Genomic DNA, 12,751 nt, shown 5'->3' on the forward strand with positions numbered 1-12,751 from the left:
GAAGGGACCAAATAAATAAACAAAGAAATAACCAAATCCAATAACGTAATTCATCTACCATTTGCCATTAAATAAATAATATGTCCACCATGATCAAATGTTTAGCAATCCACATCGAGAATTATATCATGTTTAAATTCACATCTCCCATAAAATATATCATGTTCTCGAAGATAAGGATACGTGCAATCACAACAAAAAAATATCAGTATTAAATACACGCATAGATGCCTTAAATAACACCATCAATAGCCACCCCTTGCTTCCCACATAGCAATGGCAATATCATCTCTAATTGCACTCATATTGTTTTGGGCCTCAGTTGACAAGTCTATATGACTAGGTGAGGATCCCCCGTCACCAACCGCAGGCTCAATAACTGGTAGACGCATCGTACTCCACGTCTGAAATATCCAGTCATCGGGGGTGACCGTTCTAATATAGTTGTGCAGTGCACAGCACGCTGTAATAATAAGTCCTTGCCTCCCAACTGAATATGGAGGCATGTTGGAGAGAATGTGGAATCGTTCTTTTATAACACCAAATGTTCGTTCTACAATATTACGAACTGTTGAGTGACGATAATTAAAATAATCTTTATACCCATGAAAACCTCTGTCCATGTGACGATCACTCCGGTGATAACGTTCTCTTGGATAGGGGGGCAACAATCCCGTAGTGCATGGATAAGCTGAATCCACAAGATAATACTGACCTGAGCGTCAATTTATTTTCAAAGCACAAATTTCAATTAATATAACGACAATCACAAAGAAAGTTCCAACTTCATAATATTTAACAAAGTTGTTTGGAAAAGAAATATTACCTTCTGGTGGCCATGGAAAACGGGCTTTTGGATCACTGGCAGCATGGTGGAACACACGTGCATCATGCGCGGATCCCTCCCATCCAGTGTAAACAAATATAAACTTCATATCGAAATCAACTATTGCCAACACATTTTGGGCAACTCTACCCAACTGATTTCGATATGCCTCGCGCAACTCAGCTGGGACGACAGCTGGTATCATCGTACCGTCCATCGCGCCAATGCAACCCTATAATATCAACAAATCAATCCCAACTGCCTAACACAACCAACTAATGCTAATAATACTATTGTTACATGTTTTGTTGTAAAACAAAGTTTGAATTTATAAAATTACCTGAAACCAAGGATAATTACGATTGTTGCTTGAAATATAAGGGTGCACGCTGTTTCTTGGAGTTGGCACAATCAAATGCCTCCTAACCTCACATAATGCATTAATGACTTTTCTAACGTTTTTATTGATTGTTTGCGTCGAATGTTGAAACCTGTCCCCAACAATTCGCTGGCCTTCCGCATGGCCCACAAGAAGACAAAACATACCCACAGCTTCCTCTACCGTCACTTCTCTTCTAGAATCACGTACCAAGTGATTGGTACGTAACAATCCGCATAAACAGCGGAATGTAGGTACCTCCATACGAAACATAATCTTGCAATTATCTGGATGGCCATTTAGAATTCCTAATATATATTGATGCCCTCGGAGGCCGATATTATGTTGTGGCCTTGGGGGATTCCTTCGCTGTCGGTGGGACAGTATCCTAATAATATTCATGATATCTATGGGCTCCATCGGATCATCACTATCACTCTCGTCGGTCCAAGAATTGTTATGCGCCATTCTCTACTATATGATGTCGAACTAGTCTAAAAACTCAAGACAAGTTCTGGAATAGACCAACAGGAGGGACCTATAGCATTGTTAAGGATTTTTCATGAGTGTATGTTGCAATTATAGAGAAGAAACCAAGTAATATATGCAAAGAACCATGCATAGTTAATGGATTCTTAACAATATCCCATATATGTAATTTTCATGTAAATTGAACTTACATTATTATTTCAGCAAAACATAGAAAATATATGCTTGAAAATATATTTATAAATTCTTATGAATATAGTATATATATATATATATTCTATATTAGTTCAGTAAAGACATGTTAGTCGATGTCTTGTGTCTACTATTCATACTAACTTGAGAGTATATATATATTCTAAACTAACTTGCGAGTATTAAGTGTCATAAATTGATTAAATCATTTGTCCGAAAAGCAAAATAAAGACACTAGCATTTCGGATCAATGTGAAATTTTTCTTTTTTCCCAATCAACGAAACTCAGTGGGATATACATACCAATGTTTCGTGCAGAAGATGGCAGACAAAAGGTTGAAAAAGGCTACCTGCCGACTGACCTTTTTCTTTTTAGCAGACGACTCAGAAAGCACTTAGTAGTTAGCCCATCATGGGGCTTAAAGATAGAAAAAATATAAGAGAATGGATACAATTACGAACGTAAGTGTGCATCAATTAGACACCCAATTCAGACGGAAAAGAACATAAAAATGAAAATATTATAAGGGATAAACTCGCAGTTTGGTTCATAAACATGGATTTGCATCCCCAATACAAGATAGATATTCAATGGACGGACTCGATGAAGGGCAGCCATCAATATCGTGCAGAAATCTTGCTCAATGGGGCCAGTAGCATTGTTGCTGACATGAGACAGAGAATTGAAAAGGGAAAAGCAAGCAGAAAGAGTTTTTTATTCACTGTATTCACTGATATATTTGTTGGACTATTATCTTTGTTATTCACTCGTATGCAACTCTATATGGATGAGTACTTTCAAAAGCTATTAACTTGTACAAACAAATAAATGGTATGAAATCCATCGAAAAATAGTAAAAGAATATCAACCACACGATTCTAAAAAGCTCTCTATAGCTAAAACAAACTACCACTAAACAGTCAATACACCGGCCCGTCTCAAAGGAGCTACTTTACCTCAGAAGAAGGGGGGGTGGGGGGTTAGAGGGCGTGGCCCTCCTGGACTCAGCCCATGCTGTTAAAAGATATTTTCACAATTAAAATTAATACTACAATCTGTATCATTAACATGTCTTTAGAATATATATATACTCCCAAGTTCGTATGAATATATATGGAATATATTTAATCACAATAACCAACACAAATATATCTATGCACAAGCTAAACATGTTCCTATGGACAAGTTGTTTGCAATAACATCACAATAACAAATCAGCAGCTCCAACAGCCAGTTTTAAAACACAGTAATCTGTAACCATGTCAATCTTTAATTAAAAACATGTAATAATGGTCCTACCACATAATGAACCAACCAAATATTTAACATCAAAATTTCTGGGCTTTTTCCTTCCATCCATTCCTTGACAAGTGGGGTATAAAGGGGATGATATCCGTAACAACAAAAATATTAAAGTTTGAGAGGAAGCATAACCTAGGGGGCAGCAACCAAGACCTTTGGGGCGTCGAGTAGATGCCTTTGTGAAAAGTTGATCACGTTCACAACAACCTACAGCTGGTCATTGGGAAGAGCACAAAATCAGACATAAATTCAAGAGGCAGGAAAAAAATGATATAAACAAACTCAATAACATTAGGAAAAAACCATCAACACAATTTTGTTGATCTACCCAACACATAAGACAATACTATTAATTAATGTTGGCATCATTCCGCAACATCACAACTAGATTTGAATTAAAAAAAGTGCATGGAACTGGTCCAAAGATATCCATCAAACGAACAAATGTTAACAAGTATTTAGCAAACTCAAATTACATAACGCCGATAATTAATTACAACGAAGCAAAGCTACTAATCAACCACTCAAGACATCCTACTCACTAATCGAACTATGCATAGTTCGATCACTCAACTATGCGATGCCCACGCGTGCCTATGCGCATCATCCAATACCAAGAATCCTCGTTGTGCCATGGGATTCATTAAGCGATCAAACGCACGAGAGAAAACATCGGGAGGCAGTGGGGGTTGAAGTGCTTGTAATATGGCCACACAGTGGGAAAAAGAATCGAAACCGTCATCACTTTCCATGCAATGTGCGGAGGTCCTACTCCGCTTTTCCCCTGACGCGGAGCCTCTGCCCTCGTAACACTTTCGGCGTGCCTCGTAGGAACTCGTGATCACTGCAACCATGTTCGATATATCTTCGTCGTGCTGGTTGCGTTGCCCTCCCTTCTGACGTCGTCGGGACGAGTGAGTCGATGGTGTCTCCATGTCCATGGAAAATTGGGACGGGCCGTGCATGGAAAAATCAGAGTTCCCTTGGGTGCCAAGCGCTGGGCCCCGACGGCGCATCTCAGCATCAAGACGCTCCTCCTCGTCGGAAGAGGGTGGTGGTTGGGTGGACGCGTGGTGGAGCGTACCGGTGGCAACAGCAGCGCCAAAAATGGTACAGAGGTCTGCATATCGTGGGCAACCCGACGTACGAAACTTCTTTACTTGTGGCTTGGCCTGGATAAAGAATTTTAAATTCAACATATTAGGGAGGGATTACCGCGGGAAATAGTGACATATAATAAAGGGATAATTTTCGTAATATGAAGATATGGCATGCTTAGAGAAGTATTACCCTAATGGCATTTGCCCAGTGTTCATCGCTCCCTATAACCGTTTTCGTATCGGGGTCTCATCCCATACCAGTTTGGTGCATGAGGTCCGTGAAAAGTCGTTGCATCATCTTAAGCCGATGTATTTTCCCCTTGATTTGGCTCTCTTCATACGTCCTTACGCCCACTGCCATAAGACGATTAGCATAGGAAGCATGGTCCCTAGAAGTGATCTTTCCAGCCCTCAATGCACCATGAAGGGCGTCCGCTAACATCATGTCAATGAAGACATCCTCCATTCCATCCGCCCAAATCATTGGATCAACGTGTGGAATGTCGGTATCGGGGTCCATTTGAAAATGCTAATAATATGATATTTTAATCCAAAGACATTTATATCATATGGCGAAATAAATGATAAAATGAAATCCAAATTGTTTAATTTAGAAGTGGGTCATACCTGCCGAGGGTGAGGTAATGGAGAGGAGCGTAGGTAGTAACGCTAACAAATTAAAAATGTTGTTAAAAACAGTTTGTTGCCAATATGGAATCCAAAATAAAGATGTGTGCGTCCAAAAAATTGTCACGTGATCATATACGAGCTTGACATATATTACCCACATAATCAACCCAAGATGTTCTATAATATTATTTTTATTATTACATACTGAAATGAGATGAGAATGTGACTAATATAGTACACACAGGTGATTTTTTTTTTCTCCCAAATGGATATGTAGAAAGACCGATTCCTTTCAACTAGTTGATAGACAATATGATTTTGACTTATTAGCACAGAATAATGAGAGTAGATTATATAACTTTATATTTTACATATCAAAATAATTTCTAGTACTAGATCATTTTCTTGCTCAATAATTTATTATTATATTAAAAAACCAATGAGAGTGACAAAAGGATGAGACAAGTCTCGTCAAATTGCTTTTTAAGAATTGGTAGAAGCTCTTTCTGAAGAAGAGCTGAAACAATTCGGAGAAGTTATTTTAGTAGTTGTTAATTGCAAAAGAAAACGGGGGAGTGGTTATTTTAAAACCTTCATGGTAAAAGGGTCCATAGATTAATTTTTTGCTAGTAGAGGAGCATTATTCTTGTTGTTTCCTGATATCATCATCATCATCATAATATCTGCTAAGCAAGCATTAATTGCTTCAAAAGCTTATTCTATTGGACTGTTGCATGAAAAATAGTATGTAAGAACTCCCCCCCCCCTGCGGTTTGAATATTACAACCAAGTGCATACTAGTCAAATTTCTGGATACTGCTTTTTCTTGTAACCAAGTTTTTAATAATGGTAATTTGTATTAGAGCAGGTGCTTTTGTATTATAGTATTGGGGCCTGCCTAAAAAAGGTTTTAGGGTACGAAATCTTTCTGAATATATTTCCCCACTCTGGTGGGGTCCTCATGAAGTGTCATTCAGCAATTTTTTCCTGTCTTTGTTTCAAGCTATTTGGAAATACAACTGCATTCTTTTTCAAATATTACATCCTGCCTCATATACATTTTTTCTATTTCCAGTAAGTTATAATGGTGAAAACAACCATGTTTGATTTTGTTTCTCTCCTTTTTTTTTATTCTTTATGAAGAAAGAAATCATATTGATTTCAGAAGCAATATGTTTTTATAAGCCATTACAACTTCACTTACAAAGTTTACATTTCCTTCTACAGTTTCATGTTCTACCATTTTAACTTCTAACACACAAGGAGTCTCAAACCCAAAACAGTCAACAACCACTAATCGATCCACAGCCACAAATAAATCAGTCCCAAAGCATCAATCACCAACAAAAATGCAATTCATTTGCACAAATTATTGATATAAAAAAAATAAATCTTAGAGGGGACCAACCGCAAGCTCACCTGGTATGATCTCGTTCTCGGACCCGTCCTGCCCTTGGAGATGATGGTGAGGGAGCGTTTATGGCAGTGGTTTTTGAGAGCTAAACCCAGGTTGCAGCATCGAACCGTGGTGGACGAGCGGGGGGTTTTGGCAGCTTTCGGCATTTTCGTATATGTAGGGCGATTGGAGCAATGAAAGGGGAGAAGAGGATTTCGCAGCAATTAGTTCAGTGATGGGTGGGGGAATAGGGGAGATTCGCACGGCAAGAACAGATTGGACACAGAGTCCGATTTTTCTTGGAGATGTGCCTTCTCGGGATGTCGATTGGAAGGCAATCAGCTTGGCGAGGATGAGTGACTGCAGGCGAGGGATTTTCCAAAATCAGTTCTGAACGAATATCAAAGGGAATCGAAATCTTGAGATGGGATGGCCGTTTTCAAGATTCGCACGGCTTGAATATGGAAATGGGCTACACGCATAGAGCAGAGAGAGCGTTCGAATCACGGGAGAGAGGAGACAAAGCATGTGAGATTCGCACGGATGTGAGATGGAAACCTGTCAACAGTGTTGAGATAGGAGAGAACGGCTGAGATGAAAACTTTGGGATAAAATTGTGTTTGTTTTCAGGAACCCATCTAATCGTACGAAAACTGGTTTTAGGTTTTCAAAATTTTCAGATTATCTCCGAAAACAAACGGGCCCTAAAATTCAGGTACGGAGAAGAGTAAGGAACCCGTGAAAAGCGTCCACGTTTATCACTCCGTGGACCCCATCAAATGGCCCACTCTATTTAATTCAACTTCTTTTTTCTCCATGTTAGACTCCACCACCGCACAATCCCCTCTCTCTCTCTCTCTCTAGCTCTCGCAACAAAGTCCACAAAGTAAACCCCGTACTCGGGTCTATCTGTCTCTGAAACTGTTTGTAATCCGAGTTCAATTGTATACGCCATGGCCGCGTGCGTGTTGGACACGGCTCGAGCCTTGGCGTGCCGGGACGGTAAGGCGGCGGCGCACCTGAAGTTCATCTCCATCTGGGTAATCTTCTTTACTAGCGTCGTAGGCATATCTTCGCCTGTGCTCCTCGCCCGCTACTTCCATGGAAAACCCCTCTACGACAAGGCCGTCCTCTTGATCAAGTGCTTCGCTGCCGGAGTTATACTCTCCACATCCCTCGTCCACGTACTCCCCGAGGCCTTCACCGCCATCTCTGACTGCCAAGTCGCCTCCCATCATCCATGGAAGGACTTCCCCTTCTCGGGCCTGGTCACCATGGTGGGTGCGCTGCTCGCTCTTCTCGTTGACATCACCGCCAGCTCGCACGTGGAGCAAAGCCACAGCCATGCCGATCACTACTCGCCGGTGCCGGGGCTGACGCAGGAGGAGCTGATGGAGAGAAAAAAATCGGGGGAATCGAGGTGCGAGTCGGGAACGAGCGAGGAGGAGCGGGTGGCGGCAGAGCTGGTGAGGCAGAAGCAGAGGCTGGTGTCGCAGGTGCTGGAGATAGGGATTATATTCCACTCGGTGATAATCGGAGTGACGATGGGGATGTCTCAGAACCAGTGCACCATCAGGCCTCTCGTGGCCGCTCTTGCTTTTCACCAGATCTTTGAAGGCATGGGTCTGGGAGGCTGCATTGCTCAGGTATATTTACTTTTTTAATTTCTGATTATAAAAAATCATAATCCAAATTTAACACAGCATCAATCCTAATGATCAAAGCCTGCTTGAAGGCCTAATTAATCTTGCTAGTTGTAGCAATAACGGCAGTAAATTAATGTCATTTTAAGAGTTAATTATTTTGGATGTACTATCATCCTATTGGAATCCAACGAATTCAGTGTCTACCATTTCCCAACTTGTAATATTATTTGTGACAGTTCTCCATTCTATAGCTTTGAATAATTCAGGCTACAAACATCCTAAAGTACTAGCAGTCAATAGACTGACGTAAAACGCAATCGCCAACATGCCGACACGTGTTTGTTTACATTCTTATTACACTGGCAATGACCCCGACTTCGGACATGGGGACCAGAGGAAGTGCTATCTCAAACTGAGAGACACGTTATCTGGTTGGTTTCAGGATTTAGAGACAATATCTTAGGAATGATATGTTTTCACTTTTCATGCATATTAGGATTAATAATCATCGTTGTTTGTACCTAATTAATGGCGGTGATGATGGTGAAAATTACAGGCGGGTTTTGGGTTTGCAACGACGGCATACATGTGCTTCATGTTCTCAGTGACAACGCCGATAGGGATAGTGATGGGAATGATTATATTCTCGGTGACAGGTTACGATGACAGTAGCAAAAATGCCTTGATAATGGAGGGATTGTTGGGGTCATTCTCTTCAGGAATACTAATATACATGGCTCTCGTCGATCTCATTGCCGTCGATTTCTTCCACAACAAGATGATGAGTTCCAGTCCATGGTTGAAAAAGGCTTCCTACATTGCCTTAACCCTTGGCTCTACTGCAATGTCTATCCTTGCCCTTTGGGCTTAAACCCTTTAATTTGGGGTTTTGGTTGTTAATTTTAGGAATAAACATTGAAAAAATCTGCTGGGTTGGTTCGGCCATTACCCGAAATGTACATCTTAATCAAAATTGTGGGAGGATGGTTGTGAGAGATTTTAGCTATAAAGTGATCGTTATTACAAAAATAAATTTACAAACGGACATGACTGATATAGTATATTAAATTGTAAATTATTTTTATTATAAAACATATCTTATAAAACTATATCAGATCAGATTGTGAGTTTGTTTTTATATAATCTTTTTGTAATTATAGTATTTATCTTGCGGGGTTCTAAGCAATGTTAGAGATAAGTTTGAAATATACAAGTTTTACCAAATATTTTGTAAAAAGTGAGCTCCATTAAGAAAAAATGAATGTTTTTTATACTATTAATTTATAAAAACCTATGACGTGTACATTTGTGATTTGAATGTATAATTATTCATACCTTTAGCAGTGTAGTACCATCATCGATCTGCGTGTCATTCCCACGTATAAACAATGTGTGAGTGCATGTATATATAATCTAAACAAATATAGACGAGACGGAAGTGCACAAACAAGCACCAGCATTATTTAAAAGTTGTAGAAAGGAGTTTGATCAGGTGAGTGGAGAACGAAGTGGATAGATAGATAGATAGTGTAAACGACTCTTTATTAGACATAAATGAAAACACATTAATCATACACACAAAAGACAAAACCCAACACTGTTTATTAAAACTCTCTCTCCTATTCCAATCGCTTTTTCTCCGAATTAACTCATGGTTATAGTTTAGAAACAAAACTTACCTAAACTAGACTGGCTGGCCTTGTAGAGTCGGTTGCTTTTATAAAAGACTAAATAAATATTTCTGATTCTCAAGAGAAAGGTCCCGTAGCTCAGTTGGTTAGAGCGTTGGTCTTATGAGCCGAAGGTCGCGGGTTCGAGCCCCGCCGGGACCATCTAATTGTTCTTGGGTTTTTTTATTTCATTTTAACTTGGCTGTTGTAATAGACAATTGGGCCTCATGATTCCAGGCCATATAATGACCCATTCCCCCCCACTAAGCAGACTCATACATTTCCTCAAAAAGCCCATGTCAGACGCCCCTGTCAAATCGGCATTCTTGCATACGTGTTTTGTTAACTTACATCTTTTTTACCATCATTTTACTATTTTTAATATATTTTTTTTCTTTTAAATATTTTGTAATATCTTTAATTATTATTAAAATATATATAATTTTATTAATAATCACTTTATTAATTATTAAATAAAAGAAAACTTTAAAAAAAATTATAAAAAAATAGAAAGATAATAGAAGAGTCGTGAGACTAGACTATCATTATATTTTTGTTAAATACGTATACCCACTAGTCAACTCCCTCTCTATATACATAATAAAAAAATATTAGATATAGTCGTAAATTAAAGTAGATAAGTATCATATTCTTTTTGGACTTAAAACAATTTAAGATTGTAAAAATAATTTTTTGGACTTAATTTTAAAAAATAAAAAGGTCACTAGTGACTCTCATGTTCCATGTTTTTTTGAAGAACAAGTTCTAATCAAGCATCCCCTTAATTCTCTTCAAAGAATTCCCCAGCAATGAAGCTCAATTTTTGTCATAAATATGAAAGAGCTTTATACTGTTTGTCTCTATTCTTTTTTCTGTATCCCAAAAACAATTGGCTTGTACTATCTGTTTAAGAGTAGAGTAATGCTATATATAATTTTATAATATATAAATAAAAATAAATAAAGTCTATTATTAAAAAATAATTGTTTATATGAATTCTAAATTTATACAATTTTTTAAAAAAAATATATGAGACTTACAGACCATAAAACTGCAAATATAATTTGACAAGAGTAAAGAGGGCAAGAGTACTCCTGCACCATGTCATAGTTCATCGTCTGCAGCTCGAAACAAAGATGAGCAGCTCATCCTTGGTCCTTTGTCATGCAGCAAATCCTCATGGAAAGTGTTAATGTGGCCTTTTATATCCTTCACATCATCGATCACATGATAATTAGGTAACCCAAATGAAACATAAAGAGTTTTGAGGTTATATTATATGTTCCTTGGACCTCTAGCTTCCAACTATCTAAAAATAAAGCAGCATGTGGAGCATGAAAGAGTTATTTTTTAAGTTTTTATCTAAATTTCAAGAAAATTTATATTCAACATATTCCTTCACCACACACTGCACATAATTTTTTATTTTATTTTTTCTCCTAACAAGTATGTGATTGTAGGGATAATAACTACAAGAATTCAATTAGTTTAGCAATAATAAAATCAAAAAAATAATAAATAAAAACAAGTGTAGTGTGTGGTGTGTGAGATGATGAGTAGCAAAACTCAAATTTCAAACCTCCAATAAAATAAAAATTGAGAGTTTTATAGAATTTAACAAAGAAATGATTAAATGAAGTAAAATCCAGATAACAACAGGCGAAGATTTTAATCCCGTGGAGGCAGACTTTCTTTATTTTTTAATATATTTATGTATGTCTCACTACAACAAAAAGGCTCTTTAGGGACAAAAATTTTCGTCCCAAATTATAGACATTTCATCTTAAAATATCTTTTAGGACGAAAAAAATTCATCCCGAGCTCGTTCTAACAACACTATGCCAAAAAATGTATTGAAACGATAATCAACATTCCGTGTAAAAAAATATCTTTTGGGATGAATTTGAAGGAAACTGTTCGAACGAAAATTTATTTTGTCACGGTTGAAATTCATCATAGAATATCATTCGAACGATTACAATTTTATGTTCAAACAATATTAATGTATTTGAACGATTGCAAAATACGTTCGAACAAAAATAAATTATACACACGTTCGAACATAATTAATTTAGCTTTCCGTTCGAACGTTAAAGGGTCAGATAGAACGGTATAAGCATTCGAACGGTATATATTATGTTCGAACGCTACGAATATAAATGGAGTTCGAATGATACGTGATCGTTCGAACTCTACACAATTAGAGCGTTCGAACGTTATGTGGTCGTTCGAACGATAACTATTTTATTTAAAGTCAATAATAAAAAAACCAAATAGATATTCATAATATTTGAAAAAATATATTAGAAACTGTTTAATACTCACAAAAGTTTTATAATAAATGCGAACTAAATAAATAATCGTGAAACTATCATTGTTCGTACATAAATAGATAATCTCAAAATCTGTACGCAAAAAACCATCAGTTGCTTGGAGGCATGTACTGTTGCATAAGCTGCTGCATTTGGAGTTGCATATGTCTTCTAAACTCTTTTTGTTGTTCTTCATATTGTTTGAGGCGCATCTTCATGTTTGCTTATTTTGCCAATTGAGCCTTTAACTCATACTACATTGCAGTCAATTCATCGATTCTGAAATTCGCATTCTCTAACACTATAGAAGTCATAGATGCAAACCTGGAAGAAAAGGAAGAGGGAGAAGGCTTTACACAATGACCCAAACCTCTCAAATTTCCTAAACGTTGACCCAGGATTTATGTAAAAATATCAATATCACTTGTTGAGAAATTTTGATCTGACACAGATTCAGCACGTAGAGCAACCATTTTATCCTAGACATATATAAAATAAAGAATTAATATCTTCATAAATATTCTAATATAACTAATTAAAACAGGTTATAATACTTACATAATTTTCACAGGCATCAGGATAAGTCCACTCTCTATTACGATCAGTGTGCGATGCAGCATATAATTTTGTCAGATTATAATTGGTATATGAATCTTGCTACAAGAAATATGTGTTAAGATATAAAGTCATTATAATTATCCAAATAATTAACTATATCCAATAGAAAAAAATAGTAATACCAATTTCTTAGAGAGACGATGGAAAGATCTTGAGCCTCCATGATGATTAATCTTCAATTTTGATCTAT

General features: G+C 37.3%; 2 protein-coding genes and 1 non-coding gene across 3 annotated transcripts; 2 read left to right on the forward strand and 1 right to left on the reverse strand.

The window, feature by feature from the left end:
• Positions 1-245: 245 nt before the first annotated feature.
• On the reverse strand, positions 246-1,043 carry LOC108996879 (putative nuclease HARBI1). Its single transcript, XM_035685556.1, has 2 exons — positions 827-1,043; positions 246-715 (listed from the first exon to the last, which is right to left on the reverse strand). Exons 1-2 carry the CDS (start codon positions 1,041-1,043, stop codon positions 246-248), a joined length of 687 nt encoding a protein of 228 aa, XP_035541449.1.
• Positions 1,044-6,896: 5,853 nt separating this feature from the next.
• Positions 6,897-8,956, forward strand: LOC109002436 (zinc transporter 6, chloroplastic). The gene is made up of 2 exons (XM_018980191.2): positions 6,897-7,961; positions 8,518-8,956. Exons 1-2 carry the CDS (start codon positions 7,269-7,271, stop codon positions 8,830-8,832), a joined length of 1,008 nt encoding a protein of 335 aa, XP_018835736.1. The 5' UTR covers positions 6,897-7,268; the 3' UTR covers positions 8,833-8,956.
• Positions 8,957-9,719: 763 nt separating this feature from the next.
• Positions 9,720-9,793, forward strand: TRNAI-UAU. The gene has a single exon. It is a non-coding gene; the product is annotated as a tRNA-Ile (tRNA).
• Positions 9,794-12,751: the final 2,958 nt, after the last annotated feature.

The sequence above is a fragment of the Juglans regia genome, chromosome 14 (assembly GCF_001411555.2).
Source record: "Juglans regia cultivar Chandler chromosome 14, Walnut 2.0, whole genome shotgun sequence".
NCBI lineage: Eukaryota > Viridiplantae > Streptophyta > Magnoliopsida > Fagales > Juglandaceae > Juglans > Juglans regia.